Below are 23,435 nucleotides of genomic sequence, written 5' to 3' on the forward strand. Positions count from 1 at the left end.
GAATGTCCCCGGGGACTGTGGGATGCCCGATGCAGCCATGGGCGATGGCTCCAGCAGCGAGCAGGAGTCCCAGGGCGGCCGTCGCTTTGCACCTTGGCCAAGGGGCACCGCCTTCAGCAAGAGCACGGCGGGACCAGAGTGGTGCCGGCTGGGCCGGGTCCCTGGCAGGCATCGATGAGGAGTTCAGCTGCCCTGCGTTTTTGGGGTGACCCCACGCGGCATGGCTCCACAGCAGAGAAGGGAGAAGAGGGACCATCTCTGAATCCCGTGGACGCTGACAGAGGCCAAGCAGCCTCTTCCTGCAGTGCTGTCGCTCCTGAGCGGGGAAGGAGCTGTGCCCTTATTAACTTCGATTTCTGCTCTTCATAATCATATGCCGTTATGTGCATTCATCGGGAGCCCTTTGGCCTTAACGACCCCACTGGAATAACCATGCAAAGAGAAAAAAACCTTCAGGGCCTTGAGCTGCCCATAATTGCAACCCCCAGCCATAAACGTGAGCACGATCGCGATGCAAATGCCGGGCGGCGGGTGGGAGCGGGCCTGGGTCTGCGCAGGAGCAGGAGCGGGTGCAGGGGGCTGCAGTGTTGGAGGCGGAACGGCCGCCGCCTTGCCTCTCTGCCAGGGCTCAGGACTTGGGGTGCACAGAGGTTTGGATAGATGGACAAAGCAGCCGTGGTTTCCCAAATGGCCCTGGTTCTTACTGGGATTAATAACTGGGTGTCGGGTGACTTGTGAAAGCAGCCACTCCATTAGAAATGCTAACGGGCTGCTCCACATTTCCCAGATCTTGATGCTAAATCGGTTGGAAAGCGAAATGCAAAACTTCCCGGCTCCTAGCCCTTCCCGGGGCCCCCCCCACCAGACCCCATTGCTGCCTCCTCCTGCTTTGCAGTCCATACCCTTCACAGGATGAAGCGGCCGGGCTCTGCAGCTGGCGAGGGAGCCCCTCGGGAAAGGCCTTCGGGGGCTCGAGCCCCTCGGGAAAGGCCTTCGAGGGCTCGGACCCCACGGGGAGCTGCCCTGCCCAGCAGCACCAGCCGGCCCATCGCACCTCCCTTCTCCTCTGAGCCTCTTCCGCAGCCTGACCTGGCTGAATCCCAGCCCAGGGACCCCGTCCGCCGTGGTCTGGGTGGGAGATCTCTGGGATCCTTTGCATGTTCTGGAGACCCTCCAGTCATGGTCCTGGGCTATTGCCCCGGCGAGGGGCTGCTCGGGGGCAGGAGGAGATGCTTGGGGCTGCGCAGGGATGCTCCGGCTGGGAGCGGGGCTGCGGCAGGACCCGGCAAACCTCCGCAATGTTTCATGTATCAAACTGTAATTAGGAGCAAAGGGCGGGGGGGTGCAAAGGAGCATTAATAAATTATCTTCCTTGTTGTTAATTGACGTGTCTCGGAGTCAGCTCCCCCTTCCAGGCGCATCATGCTCATTACTGCCGTCATTAGCATATTCAGGTTTCCCTGCTTAAAGCCAATTAGCTCCTGGCCAGGCCTGATTGGGAAGCCATGGCCTCATTTGCACGTTTTTGAATCGGTGAAAGAATCAAAAATAATGGAGGCAGGCCTGGGATGGAAAGCGCCCGGGGGGCTCTGCCTGCTCGGGGAGGTGCTGGCAGGACCCACTGCCTCCTCCGAAGGGGCAGCGGGGAAGGAGAGGGGGAAGATGACAGTAATTAGGCATAAAAAGGAGCGTGGCCTAATTTGCTCCCGGGTGGCTTGCCGGTGAGTTCAGCCTTCCGTGCCTTGCACTGAGGTTCAACAGATGCCCTGGTGCTTCCTCCGGGAAGAGGGGCTGATGGAGGGGACTAGGGTGGGAGGTAAGCACCGCTGCCCACACATGCCCCCCACGCTGCTTTGGGGAATGGGGGGTCCGGCATGGCCCCCAGCAGCTGGGGTCTCCCTGGCAGAGCGGGATCAGGGACACAAGGCTGCATCTGTCCCTCCCGACATCCTATCCCCCTCGCCTTGCAAAGGTGCTGCTGTTTGAGCTGTCTTGAAAGAAAGGCTGGTATCTCAAAGTCTACGTAACTGGTTCCAGTTTAACAACTTCATAGCTGCTGTGCAGCCACAAAGGCAGCCTTGTCCCGCGGGGTGAGATAAGCCTGTTGGGGCGATTCATATGCAGATCCGGGTGGTACTGGGTGTCTGCTGGGAGAGGAAAAATCTGTCCCAAGCCTTGTCCCCCTCTCCTGGTTCCAAACTGTTTTACATTTACACAAAAAAGGTTCTGTCCCCCATTGAGCCCGGTCCCAGGCAGCCTGTCACCCTGCCTTTGAGAGAGGAGGTCCCCTGGAACCGCAGCCGGACGCCACTGGGTGCCCCCTGCCCAGACAAGGCTGGGCTGGGGCGGGCGGCCGGAGCCGTCACCGGCGCTAAGCTGGCCTGTCCTGGCCGGTTTTGTCCCCCACGTCATCCCATCGCCCATCTTATCGCCTTGAAAGAGTCAGTTTCTTTAGCCCTGCAGAAAGCTCTCAACCATATCCCCTCCGGCAGAAATCCCCTTGCCTTTCACTTGCTTTTGTCGGGGGCTTTTTTTGTCAGTGCTTGTTTTTATTTAATAATAATGGAGAAAGGGTTTTTTTTACCCCCCTTTTCGCTTCCACTTCTGGTGATACGTAGAACCTGCAAGCCCTGATCCAGATGGCACCCATCACCCACAGTTTATCTGGGGTTTTGGGGCCTCCCTTCACGACCTGCATCTGCGCTCATGGTACTGCCTGGCATTTTTGGGTGGGGTGAATCACGTGCAGAGCCCGTCCTGCGCGTGAAGCCGCCGTGCGAGCGGTGTTAATGCAGGGATGATCTTGGGCTGTGAGCGCTGCCGTGTTTCTCTGAAGCCCCTCGAGGGGGTGGCTGCTGCTCCCTGGGCAGCCCCGGCCAGAGGTGCCCGCTGCAGGCACCGCTCGGCAGCTCGACGTGGTGCAAGGTGCCGGCGCGGGCTCCAGCCTGGCTCACGCACGTGTTCCTCCCGCAGACCCCACACGTGGGATGCTCTCCGTCTGGAGGCTTATTTATCAGCGCGGCTGTCCTCTGATGGGTGCATCCATTACTTCATGCTCTCAGCTCAGGGCTGGGAGGAGTTCTCCGTCGTCGGCAGCAAAATCATCCCAGAGTCGAGGAATCATGAACCAATTAACCCTGGAAAGTTACGTCGGCCCAGTTTTTTGAAGTCTGCTTTGATTACCTGCCTACTACGGCTGTTAATCTGTATTTAATACAGCTTTCTGCATTTTTATCAGGTCTGTAAGTTATTGCACCTTGCCACCTCAACAGAGGAGGTAATTAATCTAAACAAGGGTCCCCCAGGAGCACAGACATAATCTGCAGTTTCCCATTGACTATAATAGCGGGAACAGCCCAGAGAGGTCTCAGCCTTGGAAATGCACCTCGGCTGAGAGAATTAGGGGATGTTACAGACCTGAGCTTGTTGGCTCAGCCCTGGGTGAGCCCCGGGTCGTGGCCGGCTGCCGGCGCAGAGCCCAAGGTGGTGCAGCAGCCTCCGAGCGAACGGGTGCCGCGGCTTGCAGGGTGAGAGGAGGATGAGGATGGGTCCCGGGGCTGGGTGGAAAGGAAAACTTGGTGAAACGACGAGTGAAACGGCTCCTGGGAGGCGCTGAAATAGATGGTGGCGTTTTCCATCTCTCTCTATGAATTTGCTATTTTCTTTAAACATTAACAGTTTCACATGTTGAATATCTCTATGTAGCAAATCCCATCTCTGATGCCTCTCAAGTAGCAATTGTTTTACTGCTTATTAAAAACTGAAATTTATCAGCTTAATAGAAAGTTGAAAGAGTTTTATCCCTCCTCCTGGGCACACGGTCTCCTCTTGAAATACAAATTCCCTCCAAGGCTGCCGGGGTGCTCCCCCCTTGCAGTGTCATGTACCTGTAGGCGATGCTTAGCATTCCCGAGGCGTTTTCTTAAGGTCAATAAGAATTAACTGTAAATGTAATTAAAGTTTCTAATGCTTGCGCTAAAGCAGAGCAGAACAGAAGCCTGGTCTGCTCTTTGCCAGTTTAAGCCGGATCTGGAGGGAGGCGGGGGTGACAAATAATTAACTGGGGTAATTTAGGAGAAAGTATTAGGGAGTTAATGAAAATGTGAAATAGCGTAATTATCTTGCAAGTAGTTGGGCGTGATTGAGCTGCTGAGGAAGAGGAGGTGTTGCACAATTAATCCGATGGCGGTCCCGGGATGACGCTGGGACCCAGCTCCTCCGCCACCACCCTGACCCCGGCGGCCGGTGGCTCCACGTTAACGGAGCGTGGGATTGAGGGTTTAAAACCAGGTCAGCGGCACCGAGCCCTCGAGGGCTCGTGCGCCTTTCGCCCCTGTTGGAAGCAAAGCTGTGGACGTGTTGGAGCCCGCCTGAGGGTCCGCTAGCTTGGGGGGCTTATGGCTCTGATGGACCAGCCTCGGGGCGGTTTTGCGTGGGACGGTGCTGTGCCCAGTGCTGTGCCCCAGTGGGGCACCTTGTCTGGGGCTGTACTGGTCGGGGGGCAGGGCTGGGCGCCCCATCACAGGCACGGGAGCCGCTTGCCGCTGCTTTGGCGGTACCTGTGCAAACAGAACTGGGACTCCCTGTCCTAGCATCAGCTTTTATTAAAAATTCTATTTTAATTAAATTTTAATTAAGCCTAGGATGGTGTGGTTGGCTTTAATTAAAGCTGGTGCTGCTCCAGAGTGCTGAGAAGCCTTTGGTCAGCAGGATGAGTGCGGGGAAGGTGCTGGTACTGCTGGGCGCGGGCGTAGTGGGCTGCCTGCGGTGAGCGGGGTCCCGGGGGTCCCCCTGCCCCACAGACCCCTTAGGGACTGCCTCAGCACTGTGGGGCTCAGCCCGGCGCTTGCTGTCCCTCTGCAAAAAGGAAGAGGGCGGGTAAAATGGGTTTTGTTAAAATATTTTAGCAAAACCTTTGCTGGGGCATCCAGGCTGACGTCATTCTCCGTGGTCGCTGCGTCAGTGCTCTGGGGGAGCGCCGCGGTTGCAGGGGCAGCTCGCTGGGTTTCTCTCTGGTTTATGTCCTTGGGAACACTGCGATGGCAACTGCAGCAGCCCCAAACCATCCTGTTTTATGAAAGCTGAGCACAGCCATGAATTCCCGAGCTCGGGTACAACCGGTACTGGTTTGTGGAGCGCAGGTGATATTTCAGTTTAACGTGGGCTCTCCAGGCTCTCGGATCGCGTCATCCCAAGCGTTCGCTGTTTGGTAATAAACATTTTATTGCCCATTGAGGAGAGTGACTGGTTTAGGTCTTAAGGCCATGTGTGCTGAGGGAGGGTTTGGGGCGTGTGAGCAGCACGAGGAAGGAGCTGTTTTGCTGTGGCATCCGGGGAAGCGCTGCAGAGCAGCAGAAATACCTCAACGAGTCGCCCAGAGAAGCTGTGTGAAGCAGCCTGGCAAACCCTACGGCAGGTTTTTGAATGTTATTAGAATTAAACATACTTCTCTGGCTTGGCTCGCGCCCGGGGAGGCCCAAGCAGCAGGTTGGAGGTGTGTGAACAGCGGCGTTGGGGGGTTTTTGCTTGGCTCTGGGCAACCACAGCAGGGAGAGGCCAGGGTGTGGGGTGCAAGGTCCTTATCCTGGTTTGGGAGGGTGCTTCCCAGCGGGACCCCAGCAGTCAGCCCCTCCAGTGAGCGCAGAGATTTGGGCGGGTGGGGGGAAGGTGCTGAAAAGGTTGGGGGAAGCACCCATCACTGCCCCCAAGATGCTGGTGCCAGGCGGAGGGGCCGGGCTGCCGGGTGGTGATGCTGGGACGAGAAGTGGCTCTGAAAGCACTGGCACTGTCCAAAAAATAAAAGGGGAGAGGTAAGCCACAAGTGGCTTTTCCTTCTTGTTCAGGGGAGGGAGTTGTGCGGGGCCCAGCATCACTCGCAAATGCTTTTAATAAAGTGTTCTTTCCTACGTCCAGGGGAAAAAAAAACCCAAAACCTCAAGCCTTTTCCCATTACATAAGGAACAGATGCTGCTGGGCAGAGCCCCGGCTTCCCCACAGCACAGCCCGGCTGCTGCTTGGCCCGTCCCCTCCTGCCGTGGGGACCCCTCTATCCCGCTGGGCACAACCCTCCGGTGCCACCGCTCTGAGCAGCGGGATGGGGATCCCTGAAACACCCCGTCCCACCCCAAAGAGCCGCTGGCAAGACCCAGCCCTGCTGCGGGACCCAGCCGAAGCCCGGGCAGGAGGCTCCATCCTCATCCTCCTGCTCTGCCAGCGTTCCCGCAGGGATCCCCTAAGGAGGGTTTTGGAGCTCTCCCTGCCCTTGGGTGGGACGGCTTGGCCTCAGACAAGCACCGTTGAAAAAACATCCTCATCCCACCTGGGTGAGGGAGGAGAGGTGTATGGGGACAGGCCGGGGAAGCTCCTGTCCGTTCCAGCAAGCCCCAAGGGACACGGGGTGCTGCAGCCCGAGGGGTGCAGGGGAGACCCCAGGGGCAACCTTGAGTTTTAAAACCAGAATTCTTCCAAGTTCAGGCAAAAGGGAGAGTCCTTGTAGGAAAGAGTCTGTCCAGTCCCAGCTCTCTCCTTTCAGTTAAGTGAAATGTCTCAGTTAGACTTGATTTTTTTTTTTCTTTATTTTATCTCCTGTCATAGTTAGTATTCGGGTATCGCTACTTTTTCCGAGAGACTCCCTGATCCCTGGAGCTCGTCCTGGGATGCCTCTGGGTATAGAGCAGCTCCAGTTGGATCCCCATGTGCTTGCTGACCCATACAAGTGGTTTTGTGTCAGGATGGTGGATGTTTGTTGGCTGGGTGAACGTAGGCATCTCCACAGCCCCTCCTACAAGCCATGGCATTGCTTGGTGCCTCAGTTTCCCCTTGTAAACCAGTGCTTGCCTGCTGGGTTAAGTGCTCTGCCATCTGCTAAGAAAAGTCCTAGGTGGGAGCAAAGGACATGCTTAATTATTTCTGTGCGCACACAGATGCGGAGTTTTTATTTCAGAAGAACTAGTAAAGTGGTTTGGTCATTTCCCAAAGTATTAAGCAAACCTCTGGAAGCTTCGTGTCCCCTCCCTGCGGGAAAGCAGCCACCCTGCTCGGGACGGACCTGGTGCCAGGACAGACGCCCAGCTCGGGTGGGCAGCAGGGGCTGCGCAGAACGCCGGGCTTTCAGCAAGACACTCCCGATTTACGTGGCTGGGGAGGGGGAGCATGTGTGTCACCCTCAGCATGAGGGAGGGGAAGGGGACCACAGCTTGCGGCAGCGTGGAGGAAATGAGGCTGTTTGGATTCCAGATGAGCCCCATGAAGAACAAGCTCCATCACTGCAGCGGCGAGGGCACCCACGCATGCTGGGGGGTGCTGCGGGAGCGAGCCGGTGGGACGTGGCCAGGACACAGCAGCAAGAGCTGCCGGTCCCCTGGCACAGCTGCACTGGCCCCACAGTCCCGGGGGGGCTCCGATGTTGGGGAAACCAAGTCCCCTCTTCACCAGAAGGGCCAGAGGGGATGTGTTCACTCCCAAGAAGGAGGACGTGAGAGGCTCTGGGGGATGCGAGGGGCTCTGGGGCAGGTGCCTGCGCAAGTGGCAGGGGGGACCCGTTCTGCAGCCCCTGGCTCTAGTCATAGGGTGACATGCCTGGGTAATTTCTCTGGCAATTAATGCCTCATTAAAGTGCACAAGGGAACAATCAGGGCAGTGAATTTTACACAGCACAATGGCTGGGCCCTGAGAGGTTTTCTGCCTTTTTTTTTTTTTTTTTTTTTTTAAAAAAGGAAACAGTCTTTTTCTCGCCTTAACTGCTTGCTGTCTGGAGGCAGAGGAGGTGGGAGCCTTGGTGGGCATCTCCATCCCCAGCCATCACTTGGGCTTAGCCCCTGTGGGTGCACACCTCATGATGAGTTTTTCCTCTTTGCCACCCTACGTGGCCAGTCGGCACCTCCAGGACATGGAACCTGTCTGGAGGCTGGGAAGAAAACCAGCCCCATCCCAAAATCGCGTGCATGTCGAGATGTCGGTCGCCACCGCTGAGACCCTCTGGGGGGAGAAGAAGGGGGCAGAAGTGACTTCCAGGGCTGGGAAGGTGGTCGTGGGGGACTGACAGCCTGCAGGTGTCCTCTGGGTGATGCTCCTAGCAGGGCAGAGTGACAGGGAGTCCCTTCCCAGGGACAGACCCTGGCACGGGTAAAGGGGAGGCTGAGGTGAGGAGAGGAGAGACCCATAGGAAGGCTTTTGAAGGTGAGGAGGTGACGGGTGGGGGTGTGACAAGGCAGTGTCCCTGGGCATTTCTGGCCGAGTTTTGGGGTTTGCTTCCGCTTGTCCCCATCGCAGCATCAGGTCGGAGCAGCCGTGCCTTGAGCCCTGACCGTGTCCCTTTCTCTCCCCAGGAGCCTGATGCCGCGGACGCTGGAGGGGCAGATCACGATGGAGAAGACCCCCAGCTACTTCGTCACCAAGGAGGCTCCCCAGCGCATCTACAACATGTCTCGGGACACGAAGCTGATAGTGGTGGTGCGCAACCCCGTCACCCGCGCCATCTCGGACTATACGCAGACACTCTCCAAAAACCCCACCATCCCCAGCTTCCAGGCCCTGGCCTTCAAAAACATCAGCACGGGACTCATCGACACGAGCTGGAGCGCAGTGAGGATCGGGATCTACGCCAAGCACCTGGACAACTGGCTGCAGTACTTCCCCCTCTCCAAATTCCTCTTCGTCAGTGGGGAGAGGCTCGTTAGTGACCCGGCCGGGGAGATGGGCCGTGTTCAGGACTTTCTGGGTCTCAAGAGGGTGGTGACGGACAAACATTTCTATTTTAATGAGACCAAGGGTTTTCCCTGCCTGAAGAAACCGGAGGGTGGCAGCAAGCCCCGCTGCCTGGGGAAATCCAAGGGGCGGCCGCACCCCAAAATCGACCTGCAGGTGGTCCAGCGCCTGCGGGAGTTTTACAGACCCTTCAACATGAAGTTTTATCAGATGACAGGGCAGGACTTTGGGTGGGACTGAGCCATCCACAGGGCACGCCGCCGTGCTGGGACCTGCTCGGCCCAGCAGCGTGCGGAGCCAGGGCTGCGGTCCAGGGATGCTCGTGGCTGCCGTGGTCCAGGGATGCCCGTGGCCGCCCCACCAGCGACCTCCTCCCTTTGTTCTAATTTATATCGGACCTTTTCCAGCAAGAAATGGACCCTTCTGGAGTAGAGAGAAATATTTAAGAAATAAAACCACAGATGACCCCTCTCCCTTCCCTGACCAGATTAAATATTCTTCCATATAACTCTTGCTAATCTATATTAACTGTGACCATTCTCGGTGGCGAGTGGGCGCGTGTGGGTGCGTGGGCAGCTGCGTGTGGGTGCGTGGGGACGACAGCTCTGCCATCCGCAATAAAAGCTTTGGAAACCAGTTGGCCTCTGGGACACGAGGCCAGTGGGTTTTTGCTAAAGCAAATTCCGGTGCTGAGCACAGGCAGAGGCTGCCGTCGGGCGGTGGGTGAGACGGGCCGAGCAGCAGACCCCAAGCGTGGGGTCTGTTTTGCAGACAGAAAATAGTCTGCAGGAATTTCCTAGTTAAGAAAAACAATTAACGGCGGTAGTTTTGACTAAACGCCAGGTCCGGGGTTAGGGAGAGGGAGTTGTGTATCTCATACCTTCTTATGTTCTTTGAGTAACCCAGATGATAAAGCAGGGTATTTCTAACCCTTAGGATGAAAATTCCTGCTTCCCCCGAAATTCGCCCAAGCAGAGCAAACAAAAGCCCCAAACTCTGACCTTTCAGTTCAATAATCTCAATAGATTTTCAAATCTGCAGCCGTAGAGGGCCATCGTGGGAGGCTGCAGAAATTAGTTTATTCTGAATTAGCTAGTTTTCCCTTAATTAAAGATGGGGAAAACATTTAATTAACCTCTAATATCTTATTAGTGATTTGTATTTGTCTCTTTAATGAGCTAATTATGTGTTTTCAAGGGCCCTCAGGCCCCACATTGTTTGCAAATATGCTTTGGCTGTGGTTTCTTCCGTCCTGTGCAACCCAAAGCTGACCGTCCTGCCAGGGGTGCCCTGCCAGGCGGGCCACCGCCTCCCCTCCTCGCTGCCGCTGTCCGGGGCGATGGAGGCGGCAGGTACCGCTCCTCCTGGGACGCACGCTGGGCACTTTCATCCCACCTCCGGGGCGGTTTTATGTCCGCACATCGTGCTTTGCTCCGCACAGCTCTCCCCGCTCCTGTGCCCCGGCCGCGGGCACCTCCTTTGTGCCCCTCGGAGGTGACACGTATTTTCTGTACCGATGCTGCGGGCTGTAGCCGAGGTTGAGCGTGTTTGCCCTGTTCAGCCCCTGGGCTCAACTGGTGGCTGCTGGGACAAGTGACATGAGTGAGGACGGGCTTAACGTGATGTAGGATGGGCTTAATGTTATGTCGGAGTTAAATGCAAACAGTTGCCCGTGTCGTGGTGTGGGCCCGTGCGTGTGTGAGGGGCGCCGGGGCGGCTGCAGATGCCATCGGTGTGGTGCCAGAGCCTGGGGGCTTTAGGGTTGGTATTAAGAAACTGGGATATTGTAAAAGAATAGTAAGAAGAGATGAAATCAGGACTGGTTTTCTAAAATCCCAGAGCCCTCTGAGTGATGTGGCCATGGAAGGGGGGGGCTCAGCACCCCCGGCCCAGTGCGGGGTCCCCCTGGGACTGCAAGTGCCCCGTCCGCCGACCCGCTGGGGGTTGGATGTCGGAGCGGCTGGAGCCTGTTGTCAGCCTCGCTGGCAGCTCCGCATGATGGACTGCGCTCTGCTTGTTTAGGTTTTGTTTCCAGCCACGACATTCGACCAAATTATTCTCCACGAAGGGCTTTAAAGTTTCCCAAGTGCCTGTGAAAGCCTGGAAACGCTGATAGTGATCCTATTTCTCAGCTGAGTGACTGCATTCAGCCCCAGCCATATTGATATGCAAAACGTTAAGGGTCCCGGCTCTAAAGATGGTTTCTGTCTGCCCTGTGAAAGGGAGCCATACTTTTTTAAAGCCCGGGCCTTTCTAAAGCCGCACAATACCATATAGACTATGCCATTTAAAGCATCTGAAGCGACCCAAAATGTATTGAAAGCTTGCTTTGCAGACTCATTAAGACTACTCAATAGGTTCTGGCAAATACCGTGCCAGGGCTGACCGCACGGATTAAGACTTTTGAAGTATTACACAAACCCCCTGCTTAAACTAATTGCTGCCCCGCAGCTCATGAGGTCAAGTATTTGTATTCATTGCCTCCGAGAGGAGCCACTTATGGGTCTGTCCAGGTGAAGTCTGCACTTCATTAGATCAAGACAATAAAAGCGGCTTTGGGTAGGAAGGGGGAAGGTGCCCGCAGATGAAATCTCTGGGCTCTTCTTGCTCTGAGCGCAAGCACAGGCTTACGTCCACCACGGCAGCGTTTTGGGTTGTTTCTGTTGCTTTCAAGTGAAAGAGCCCCCAGCTGAGCAATGTGCTTCCAACCGAAGCTGCTCCGGGCAGGATGGCGGCTGGGCCCGTGGCTCTGCGGGGATCTGCATCGACAAGCACGTGGGATGCAGCGCCCATGTCCCGCTCCCGCTGTCCTGAGGTGTGAGTCCACCCGGTGTCATGGGGGTTTGGGCTCGAGAAGAGAGTCGGCGTGCAAGGGAAGGGCTGGGGCGTGGGAAGGGTGGGCATCGCTCGTGCAGTGATTGCTTGAAATTCAGCGTGCTCACCGAGCAGTTCTCCACCGTGATGTTTTGTTCCCCGGGGTTGGGTGGGTTCCCTTCACCGGCAGGATGGGGATCCCATCGCGTGCTAATGCAACGCGCGTTTCTCCTGTCTGTCTGGAGGAGAAACCGCCTTTGTCACCACTGCCTCACCCCCTAATTAAATAAGGAGGTTTAAGAAAATCAGAAGCTGATTTTCTTAAGGCATCAGCTTGCGCGTTGGCAGAGGCTCTTGTGCCGTGCCACCGAAAGCCAAGGATTGCTGAGGAACCTTTGCCTCTTTATTGTAGGTGCTTTGGTGGACCCTGTTTGGGAGCTCTTTCCCTGGTAACAGGCAGTGGACTCTTAGGGAAATCAAAACTCAACCCTGCCTTTGCAATGTCTTTTGTAATCATTGGTATCAGCCCGGGGACCCCGACTCGCTGGGCTCAGGCATGGGCTGGGGGGGTCCCACCTGGCGGGACCCCGCGATGCTGCCCAGGAAGGTGGGGCTCCGGCCGCTGCCGTCCCTGCCCAGGAGGTGCCGCGGGGTCAGGAATCGTTTGGAAATCCCCCCCCCGAGAACTCCCGCAGAGGCTCAGGGACAGACGTCACGCTGTACCTTTCCGCACAAGACCTCTGGAAATAAAGTTATAAAAAGATGATGCTGAGCTGTGCTGATGTCTTCTGTGTGTCTGCTGTCGCACACCGCTGGGGCGGGCTTCTAAGGCTTGTTTGTGTCTATCTCAGATTGCTAAAAAACTAGAAACCTGGAAGGTGATATTTTCCCCCAGGACAGCAGGTGCTGAGAGAATGGGCTTCAAAACCCAGCCGAGCACGCGATGTCTGTCTGCTCCCCAGCACGCTGCCAGGGCTTCCTCGGGGAAGCGCTTCTAAGCGAGCCCCCAAGAGCGTTTGGGCAGCGGCACGGCCACATCTGCTTGCTCAGGGGACGATGGCAAGATCCCCCGCGCTGCCGGAGCTGCAGAAACACCTTTGGGGCACCAGGTTAAATGGGGGAAGTGCCAGAGCAAGAGGGCGATGGGGATCCAGCTTTGCTGCCAAGTATGAAATGAAGTTTTCATCCCTGTCTCAGCTAACCAAAGTTTCCATTTCTAACCCCATTTTTGTGTTGAAAATCCAGCTATCCAAAGTGTTGCGGTTCCCGTGCCCCTGGCTTTCTCCTCCATCCCATCCGCTCCATAAGCCAGGAAGAGCAGGATTGCAAGGTCTTTCCAGAATTTATATTTACTCCTTTTTCTTTTATACGAAATTTAGGAGGACAGAAGAGAAAGGACAAAAATAAGAAAAAAAAAGTTCCAAAAGGAAGAAATGAAAACTTCCCTGCCTTTGCATAGGTCTGGAGATGCAGGAGAGCAGCAGGGCTGATTCACAATTACACATTTCATCTTGATGTACCCTGGGAATGTTTTATAACCTGGGAAAAGCCACACTTTTCCCTGAAAACACCCCATTCCTCCCCATTCCCCACCTGCTGCGGTGTGTGCAGCCCCCGTCCCACGCCACAGTCCCCAGGTGGGGCTCGTGCCGTTGGGGCCGTGGGGCACCTGCAGGCTATAAATGTGGGCTGGGGAGGTGGCTGGATCCTCCCTGCAGGACCTGCCCCAGCTGCGGAGGGTGTCGAGGGCTGTCCCAGCTCGGGGAGCAGGATCTGGCCGGTAAGGAGGGGGGCTGCTGCCAGGGTTGTCGGGCATCCTTCGTGCTGCCTGGGGGGGTGTAGGGCAGCGTGGTGTTTGGGGAGGGAGTGGTGGGGCTGCGCTCGGGGAGCAGCTGTGGATGCTGGTGCATCTCAAGGTTTCTGGCATTTGTGCTTGGGGTCTCCAAGAGGAGCTTTGTCTGTCCCGTGGTGGGGTCCTGCATCTCCCCGGGGCCGCTGGCGCTTCTTTGGTGCACGATGGTGGCTCTGTCGGAGCAGGGCAGCAAGGGCTGGGCTGTCCCTGCAGGACATGGCTCCGCTTCCGAGTGATCGCCTGCAAACATCTGCTTATCCTGTTCATAAGAATGTCTGGAGCCATGATGTTTCTTGCCACAGGGTGCACTGTGGTGGCCTCCCTTCCTGGCCGGCACAGAGGAGCCCTCCTGGGAGGGACATCTGTGTCCCCTTGCAGTGTCCTGCCTTTCTACAAAGCCCCCTGGCACCACACACGGCCCTTGAGCAGCACCCAACTCTGCCGGCTTCTGCTCTGGCTTCAATCTTGACGTGATTTCAAAACACAGAATAAACTCATGCCACGTTCCCCAACAGACAAGCAAATGCCCATGCCGAGGAAGAGGCTGCCATAATTGCAACCAGGTGCCCGGTGGTGGCTTCCAAGTCATGCAGAGCATGGGCTGGATCCCACATGTGGGCACAAATAAGGACCATCAGGTGTAGGCTGCTCTGGGGTGTGCAGATGTAATGAAGAAAATGGGTTTTGGTGCTGCGTCTAGTCCAGGAGGAGCTGGGCTGCCGTGGTTCAACCTGTGCCCAGGCGCTGGGTGAGGTTATTCACTGGTTTAACTGGAGCTGGGGTGACATGAGCACAGCCTGTGTGCTCAGCCCCTCTGGAAGCCTGTGAGCAGGCAGCAAGATGCTTTTGGGAAATAGTAGTTCCTTACTGAAATAATTAACCAAATTATTTATTGGTGAGCAACCTGCTGGGATTAGTGCCTGTCTGACTGGGACAGGGCACGCTGCTAGCATGTTCCCACTGCGAGGTTGTCTCCGAGGGTCCCGCTGCAGGTGGGGGCTGGATCCCCCAGCCCTGGTCCCCCCCTGCCACCACCCTGCTGCCTCCAAACCCTGTGGCTCCTGAGATGAATGTGAAAGACATGCAAGCGGTGCAGCTGCTGGGACGAAACCAGCTCCGCTGAGTTTATTTGCATTTCTTGGTGCAAAAAAATGTATTCTTTGAGCCATTTTGAAAATGCAAGCTGCTTCTCCATTTGGATTTTAAATCTTGCCTGTGCATTCAAAGAGACATGGTTTCTGAAGGAGAAGGGGTGCCAGCCTCAGCCTCCTTCTCTGCAGGTTTAACTCAATTGCAGGGGCATTTTAAAATGCTCTGGTCATTCTGAGTGCTCAAGGTCGTCTCCATCCTGCTGGTGCTGCCAGCAGGGCTGCAGCGGGTGCGTGGGCTCACAGGCATGCTGCTGCATGTGGGATTTACGACGAATGTGGTCAGGAAGAAGAACGTCTCCTTCGCTTGCAGCATCCTTTTTTTCCCCCCTCTGAGCTGAGATTATGGTCGTGCGAGGGGGCCGGATCCTGACCAGAGGCAGCGTGGCCTCGCAGAACCGCCCCGTCAGGCTGAGTGCTTCCTTTGGCTAATGCGAGAGCTCTGATTTCTTTTTATTCTTTGATTAGAAACAGCAACATGTTGCCTCACATAATTAATCAATTTATATCAATAGAAAGAATAAATTGGTGCCTTTCTGGCAAGCTTCCCCCTGGCGGGAAGCGAGCCCCAGGCCTTAATCATGTACCCCCCCCATTTCTTCCCATGGGTTTGGGGTAGAGGGAGACACGTGGGATGGGGCAGTGCCACTGCTGCCCCAGGGGCCACGGACATACAAAGTGGGCAGGAGGAGGAGGATGGCTGGAGCCTTTGGGGCTGGCTTGTGGCAGGGCACCGAGCGATGCCACAGCTCTTTGTGAGGGCCAGTTAGAGGTAAGCAGTGTGCTAGAAGGGCTGATTCAGCCCCATCCCTCCCGATTTACTGTGGCTGCCAAGGGGTGGTGCAGACCATGGCCAGATGATGAAGCTGATGCTCCCACCACCTGGGGAGGAGCAGGCTGGCGTGGCCATGCCAGCTTTGCCCCAGCAACAGCATCCACGTAGGCAGCTCCTGCCTCCAGCCATACCTGAAAGTCAACAGGGAGAGAATTTTTCACTTTTTCCCCTTTCTGCTATGAGTGCAAACTTCCATCTGACAGCAGGGGCTGATTGCTGGAGAGACATGCCGCGGCAGCCGCAGCACGCTGCTGGCAGATGCCAGTGGGAAAGAAAGTGCGACGGATGGAGGGCAGCAGGGGAGAGGCCAGGAAACTGGGAAATTGTTCTGGTGGGGATGGGAAAGGGGCTTGTGCAACAGCCAGTCTTTAATTAAGGGTCTTTAAAGCGTTTTCCCAGCTGGTTATCATTGCCTTGCCATATTGGAGTGGTTTAGAAGCAATGCCCTTCGGGAATGATTCCCTTCCTGTAGGCCCTGTGTGCAGGTGATGGGTCCCCACCCCATTGAGCCCAGTCCCCCACGCCTTCCAAAAAAAGGGGGCAGAATAAAATGCGGCCGTGGCTGGGTGGAGATGGCGGGGAGCCCTCTGCACTCACAGAGGGGCGAGGCAGGGAGGAAGCCCATTTCTCTGACTTGGTTGTAACACCCAAGTATTTTTCACGCTGCTTCTGCAGCACCCAGAGCAGTTTGTGGGGGGAGCACGCTGGTGGCATCACCGGGCGCTGGGAGGGAACAGCGTGGTCTTGCACCCAGCAGACAAACGCTGGGTTAGGAGTGCCAGATCCAGCTCTAGGGTGGCTATTGGTGCCAGGAACCAGCCCTGCGGCTGTGGCCGGGCTGCGGGGGGGTCTGGGGACAGGTATGAGAGGCCAAAGCTGCACCTGAAGTGCAGAGGCTCCTGTCTGGCAAGGTGAGCATGGTGAAGGTACGTGACTACTGTCCCAGTGGAAGCAGGCAAACCCCGCTGCTCTGTGCCGTACCTGTGGCTGCGCCGATGCTTTTTATATTGCCTCTAGGAAAAACCAAAGCACATAAAACCATCTGAGTTGGAGAAGGGTTGGTCCGCAGCGACCTTCAGGTGCATGCAGCTGAGCCGGTGCTGCCGAGCTGCTTCACACCCAGCTAAGGGTGGGGGCACGCTCTGAAGTCGCTTGCTCCCCTTCGGGCGCTTGTTTGTGCTCGGCCGCTTTTGGTTTGGTGCTGCGGAGCTGCGCTTGCCATGGGATGCGTCTGCTCTCTCTGCTGACGGTGCTCAGATTCACTGTGCACATCCCCTGCCCCTCGCCCCTCGGTGCTGGGTTGGGACTGCGCTGCCGTTGGGTCTGTCTTCGGGTCTGTCTTCACGGTAGGTTTTACATACGGCGATACAGTCCTATGTTAAAGTCCACCCTGAAAGGTTTCTGCTCTGATCTTGCTCTAGTTGCAGCAGGTACCGGGTATCTCAGAGGTCCTTTCTGCTGCAATTCTCACGCTGTTCACCCACCCCGTGGTGGGTGCTGCCTTCCCCGCTACAGGCAGCCGTGCTGTCCAGCCCCTCCTGCCCACAGCCACAGGACCCTGGGGCAGGGGTACCACAGGGCAGGGGTGATGGGCACCTGCTGGAGCTAATGGCTCTGCCCCGTGTCTTGCACCTGCAATAAACTTTCAGAAATGAACTTCAGAGTGAAAGCATTTGCCCATCTGCCAGCTGGGGATAGACTTTGCTTTGCAGGTAAACCTGCATAGAGGTGTTTATGCTGAAACTGGGACTTGTTCTCTCTTTTTAAGCTTCATCACTTCACCCAAATCCTCCTGGAGCCTTTCCCTCCTCCATCCCATGCACCACCACCAAAACTGCCTTGTACAAAACCCTCTCAGAGGTGGGAGCAGAGATGCCTGCTGGCTGCGAGGATGGTATGGGTGTGTGCCGTGATGTGCTGTCCCCGCTTTGCCGGGAGATTTATTAGTGTAATGAAAGGGAGGAAAGTGCCCCATGAATCACCCTCACACCAGGATGTGGCAAAGCACTGTAAATAATGCAGGGAGCCGGTATTAGCGGGGTGGTCTGCTCTGGTGGGTGGCTGCAGTGGTGCTCCCAGCCCTGCCTCTCCTCTTGCGTTAGGTTTTAGTGTCTGGGGGGTGTGGGCAGGGGGTGCTGCATCGCCCTTCCTCGCCAAGGCCAGGGCTGCCTGCGAGGGCAGGCGGTTTGTTTGCAGATGGAGGTTACTCCTTCTGCTCCTGCTCCCCTGTGGGCCGGGCTTTCCCAGCGTTTCCAGGCTCAGCGGAAATCTGTGGGTGCCAAACCCTGCTGCGGAGCATGCTGTGTATGGAGCTGTCTGTGTTTAAAAGCCAGTTTTGTGCGTTCCTCTGTAACCCTAAACCTTTCTCTAGAAATGAGTGCAAACTGACAGTTGTCCCCTGTCCGGGTTTTTTTAACTCCTCCTGCCGAGGTTTCAGCCAGAAGCTGCATTTGGAGAGGAGGAGGTGATGCAAACCCAGCTGTGAGTGGGTTGAGGGTGTTTTGCTCGGAAAGGGAAAAATCCCCCTTTTCCAGCAAAAAGTCCTCTGGCTGCTGGAGCAGGCAGTGTTGCTGCAGCCTGCTCTCCTGCTCCCTTCACCAAAGTTGGGGCTGAGTGACGGGACGGCTGAGCATCCTCCTCCTCCTCTTCCTCCATGCACCCTGGCCTCGTTGCAGTGCTCCCAGCTTGAGGCTTCCCAGTGTCAGCTCCAACGACGTGGTTAGTCCTGGGGCTTCCTCTGCTTCCACAGCGCTATTTTATCTTTGGGAAAAATCACTATAAAAGCTATAAGGCAACTTCACTAGTGTAATGTTAAGAGATGGCTGGAAGGGAAGCACTGGGAGAAAAGGGCTCCTGCCTGGGGCCAGGGCCACGGCACAGCCAGGGCTCCCAAGCACAGATCCAGGGCTGCCACTCAGGGATGCAGAAGTGGGGAAAAAACCCCATAAAATCGATGTTTTTTCTGGGCTTGGCCGATGTGTGCTGATGTGCCGCGCTCAGGCAGGGGAAGTCTCCCAGGGACTGGGGCATGTCGGCGAGCGGGGTGGTGCACAACCAGGCAGCAAAATGTAGGCACAGGCTGAAGCGCTGGCCGGAGCAAGCGCCTGTAACCGGCAGAAAACGTTCCAAGCTGGGAGAGGCTTCGCAATAATTTCCACATTCCATAATTTTTCTCAAGAGGGGAAGAGAGGCAAGCGTGAAGAAATTACCCACACAAGCAGTCATTGAAATGTTCTTTACTGTGGAAAGAGCACTGATCGCTTACTGTATTTAACAAGCCAATTTTGGTTCTCGGTGCATAAAAGCAAGCAATGATTAAAGCTCTTGTTTTCAGGATCCATGAGCCAAAGCACAAAAGTCTATCACTAGATCCAAGTCTGAGCTTGGCAACCAGCTCCTACCCAGGGAGCAGGCCAAGGTGAAGTAGGTCTGCTCAGTATCTGTGGGGTTTGGGGTGCTGGGGAGTGCAGTGGGTGCTGGTCCCCCCACCCCACCCATGCCAGGTGCATGGGGGCATCTCCAGCAGTGGGGACTTGTGCCTTTAGCCCTGGAAGTGAGTTGGTGTGTTTTGCAGGAGGTGGAAGATGTTGCAGCTCCCTGGGGCTGTGAAAGATTCCCTGGTGGTGGAAAGGGGCAGGTGCTGAGCTCAAGGGCAGCCCGGGAAATGGGGCCAGCGGGTGTCTGCTCCATCTGTGCCTGTGGAGCAAGAGAGGATATTTGGAGAGAGCCTGGGAAAGAAAAAGGCCCTGGTGTGCGCAGGCAGCAGTGCAAAGTGGGGGGGCTTGGCCGAAGGCAGAGCTGTCCGATGCCTTATGCTGCCTGGAGTCGGGGATCCCCCTTGGTCTCCAGAATGTCTCAGACTGTGCTCACCCCCTTTGGGGCAGCGAGGAGCTAAATTGGAAGGAGCTGTCCCCTGGTGAGAGGCCATCAGGGTATCACGCTCGCCCCAGGGTAAAAGTTAGCAGAACTGATGAAAGCACCCTTTTGTGCTGTGCTGTGTACTGTCCTGCTCAGAAACCCTGCCCTCGGATGAACCGGGATCAGCGTGGCCAGAGCTCCCAGCATCGCTGGACCCGTCACCGCCACAGCCCCATCGCTCCTGTCGCGCAGCAGAGCGGGGGGATGCCGCAAGGTGCAGGGCCCCTGTGTTAGCGGAGGGTCTGGGGATGCTGCAGGTGCCCCCAAAAGCGCTGCAGCTGCTGTGCGTGCAGCGTCACCCAGGCAGGCAGCACGAAGGGGCCTACGCATAAAATTCACTCCTGATCCACAGGTTCGCACAGCTCTAATCCCCTGTAACCTGTTCCAGTCCCTGATTAGGGACCTGATCTGAGACCAGGGACCTGCTTCATGGCTGAGATACGAGTTTGATGCATGATTATCTCCTTTGGGAAGTGATATTTCTGCAGCAAAGCCAAGAGGAGTTACCTGTGAGTGCCCATTGGGAGGCTCCCATTTGTACCACGTGGTGCTGAGGGTCTCCCCTAAAACCAGGCTGTGTTTAGGACGCACAGCATCCCGTGGCGATGGGCAGCCATGTGAAATCCAGAGGTGTGTCTGCTGCAGCACATCCCCTTCTGAGGGTCTTCATTTTACCCAGGGATTCTGAAGGCTGCTGCTGAGGCAGGACGCTGAGGTCAGTGGTACAATGTCCTGGTGTGAGTGTCCCGTGGAGTCTGAGCGTTGATGTCATGTCATGGCTCTGCACTGGGCTGCTGGCAGTCCCTGAGCCGCTGGGAGAACTGGTGTTAGCGGGATGAGCTCTGCCTGGCATGGACAGGCAGCTCCAGCGATGCTGGCGGCAGTAGGAGCTGGGCATGAATTCAAGCCTAAGAGATGGGCTTCTTTCTGGCATAAATCAACCCCGTTTGGTTCAGTGCAGCTGTGTGATTGACACCAGGTCAAGATCTGGTTCAGATCTTCCTCCTTTGCTTGCTAATCTCCTGTCCTTGAGGATAGTGTTGGTTCACCTTTGAGCTAAGATAAATGAGTCCCAGTGTAGCAACACTAAATCTATCCAGCCTTGTGCTTGGCTTTCCCGGGTCTCTCTTCTTGCTGCAGGACAGGGAGGGCTTCCAGGGAAGTACTTGGGACAGCTGAGAGACACAGTTCTGCATGGACAGCATTATGCAGAGGCCCCTGTTGCCTTTCCCCTGGAAAAAGCGCAAGAATTCAGACACTTAATAAATTCCACAGACATTAACTATGCTAATCAAGCTTATACACAGGGCTGTTATGTACCGCCTTCCTCTTCTCCCCAAGCGCGGTCAAATCAAATCAAGAAAAGATCCTTGCAGAGAGCTTTTATTTCTGGCACTGGCCTCCTGGCTGTCCTGCGGCGCAGGGTGCTCTGGGGATCCAGCTCCCGGTGTGGCTGTGTGTCCCTCAGGTACCTCTGCTCCAGCTCGGACGCAGTCGAGGAGTTGCTGGTTGTCTGTTGCTGCCCTTCTGGCATTAACAGGGAGCATCCCACGGTGGGCATAGGGCTGGATCCTGTGTCACTATGGATGTCCCCACAGCTGCCACTGAGACCCACCTGGGAGCTGCACTGGCTCTCTTGGCTTTGTTTTGGATGAAAAATAGCATTTCGGGAGCGGCTCTGTCAGCCCTGTGCTGCTGGTGCAACCCTGCCAGCCCTGGAAGGGATGCACCTTAGGCCCTGGCAGATGGGCAGCCTTCAGCTCTGTCCTCTGCTCGCTTGGATGAGTTGTGCTTTTTGGAATTATTTACTGCATTGATCAATAAATACTATAGGCAGCAGGCTGTATTTCACAAACGCAACGCTATACATGTGCCTACTGCTATATTTCAAGAGCATAAATAACACTGGGACATCAGCAGAAATTAAAACCAAACAGATACAACTTAGAACAATTTACACCCAGAATTTCTCAACACAGGGGGAAGGAAACAACAGCTTCAGACAACACTCCTGGGCTGTGCCCCTCGCTTAATTGAGCCTTTCTCCTGCCTTTTTGAGGGTGCTAGGTTGGCTGCCCGTGGCTCTGGCGTTGCTCCTGCCTCCAGCTGAGGTGATATTGGCTGTTTCCCACCAACACAGGCCAGCCACCTGCTTTCCCCACGTCCCCTCACACATGGGGACATGGTCCCAGGCCAGCTGCTGCCACGTGCAATTCAAGAGTTGCCTTTGGCGCACCCCGCCTGCCATCGGCCGGTCCCGGCAGTGGCACACCAGCGTTTATTTTGCTAGTGAGCGTATAAGCCAGCAGCATGTGCTGCAGTCGCTAGGTTGTTTGTTTTCCTTCAAAATGCAATATAGATCTAATTATATGAAAACAAACTGTAATAAATAGAAGGGTTGTTTAGTGCAACCCCCTAAGCACAGGCGGGAGGGCTGGATTCCCCTTCTCTCTGGTAGTGTTTAAGCATTTCCCCCGCATCGGTGATGCAGACGTTCTTCATAAATCAGCGGAGGTAGGAGCACATTTGCTCCCCCGTCTTTGAAGAGGCGTCAGATCTCCGAACAGAGGCTTCTTGCTGGGTGATCCTCCGGGGCTGGTTCTCATTTCCTTGTAGGAGGTGGGTCTGGAGCCCATTTTGTGTGTTTGGGAAGGCCGGGGGAGGGCGGGGGGAAAGGAGGAGGAAAAAGAATGACTTTGCTTCGTTTTTTTTTTTAAAAAAAAAAAGCCTTGACACCACAAGCACTGCGCACTATTAACGTCCCACTGACACAATTATTTACCGGGAAGATGCATGTATTGATTTGGCAGTAACTGCACACACTCGGTAGGGCTGAGGCTGTGGAGATGCTGAAAAGCTTCATGAGCACAACCTGGGCTTGCTGCTAGCCCTGGTCTGGGCCTGATCCTGCCCTGGTGCTCAGCAGGCCTGACCCTGGCTGGGCTAAGCCCACAGTACATTAGGTACTGCTGTGGTTTTTGCTGCTCTGGTGTCACCTTTGGCTTTGCTGTATGCCCAGACACAACGAGGAGGGCAGTGGCACCGAGGGCTGCGCCAGAGGCGGTGGTGAGATAGCCGTGCTCCCTGTCGAGTGCTGCCAGTCCCTGCAGGTAGCTACACTTCCTAAGTGGCTGGCTTAGCAGCTTTGGAGACCTTTGTGAAACGTCAGCCCCTATTACAGATCTTCGCTAGGAATTGCGTGCGTGGCCCCTCGGAAGAGGGGATGGCAAAGGATGGAGACAGCACAGGACGCATGTGGGACCCTGGATGGGTGGCTCCTGCTCTCTGCTGTGGGGTCCCTGTGGTGTTGGGGCGCTCAGGCAGGGTCCCTGCAGTGCCTGGAGGGTCCTCATGGCTGGTGCAGCTGGTATTGGGGCTGGTGAGGGCCCTGCACTGTGCCTTTGCTGTGGCAAGCAGTTTCTTGCTGTGGTCACTGCAGTTAGCCTTCGGGAAGAGCCTCTGGCTGCACCCAGCCTTGGCTGCGGTAACTCCCAGGCGCATGGGGATGAAGGGCAGCACCTGTGGCTGAAGAGGTTGCATCCTCCCTTGTGCTTTTTAACAGGACTAAAACTGCCAAGGTGAGGCATTGAGAGCCCCCAGCTGCAAGGGAGGTCGGTGAGGAGGGAGGTCTCCTGTTCAGCTCTGCCCAGTTTTGACCGTCTTGGTGCAAGGGTGTTAATGCACGACAGTGCATGGTGGCATGAGGTGTCTGCCTCTGTATCATGGCCTCAGCCACTCTTGTACTCATCCTAAATATCTCCCGTGCATGCATTAACTGGGATGAGCCATTGGAGAGATGTGTCCCTGGACCGGCTTAAGCTCCACATTAGGGCCAGATTGCCTGAAGAGGAGTGTGAGAGGCTTTCCCTGCTAGCCCATCAGCTCTGTGGCAGCCTTGGGATGTGCCAGGCCTCCAAGGAGCTGGGTGCTAAGGATGGACACCCTTTGGACATACCCTGGGAGATGCCTTCACCTGGGAAGGGCTTGGGTGTGCTGTCCTGGGAGAGCGTTACCAGCTGCAACAAGGACCACCACGGTCATGCAGGCAGCCACAGCAGGAAGAAACTCCCTGGAAGAATTTTAAGGAATTTATCTGGCAGTTTTTTAAATGTAATTGTAACATGAAGGTTGAGCTGGAAGATTTCTGCCTCGCTGGGCTGCT

At 55.9% G+C, this 23,435-nt stretch overlaps 1 protein-coding gene across 1 annotated transcript in view; it reads left to right on the forward strand.

Annotated features, from left to right (window-relative positions):
- The window catches only part of HS3ST6 (heparan sulfate-glucosamine 3-sulfotransferase 6), a 40,793-nt gene extending 30,615 nt beyond the window's left edge, over positions 1–10,178 (forward strand). Inside the window, exon 2 of the mRNA XM_075104660.1 lies at positions 8,328–10,178. Within this exon, the coding sequence (XP_074960761.1) occupies positions 8,328–8,946 (619 nt within the window). The 3' untranslated portion in view covers positions 8,947–10,178. The remainder of the gene's footprint in view (positions 1–8,327) is intronic.
- Positions 10,179–23,435: the final 13,257 nt, after the last annotated feature.

This window comes from Phalacrocorax aristotelis, chromosome 10 (genome assembly GCF_949628215.1).
Source record: "Phalacrocorax aristotelis chromosome 10, bGulAri2.1, whole genome shotgun sequence".
Taxonomy (NCBI): Eukaryota; Metazoa; Chordata; class Aves; order Suliformes; family Phalacrocoracidae; genus Phalacrocorax; species Phalacrocorax aristotelis.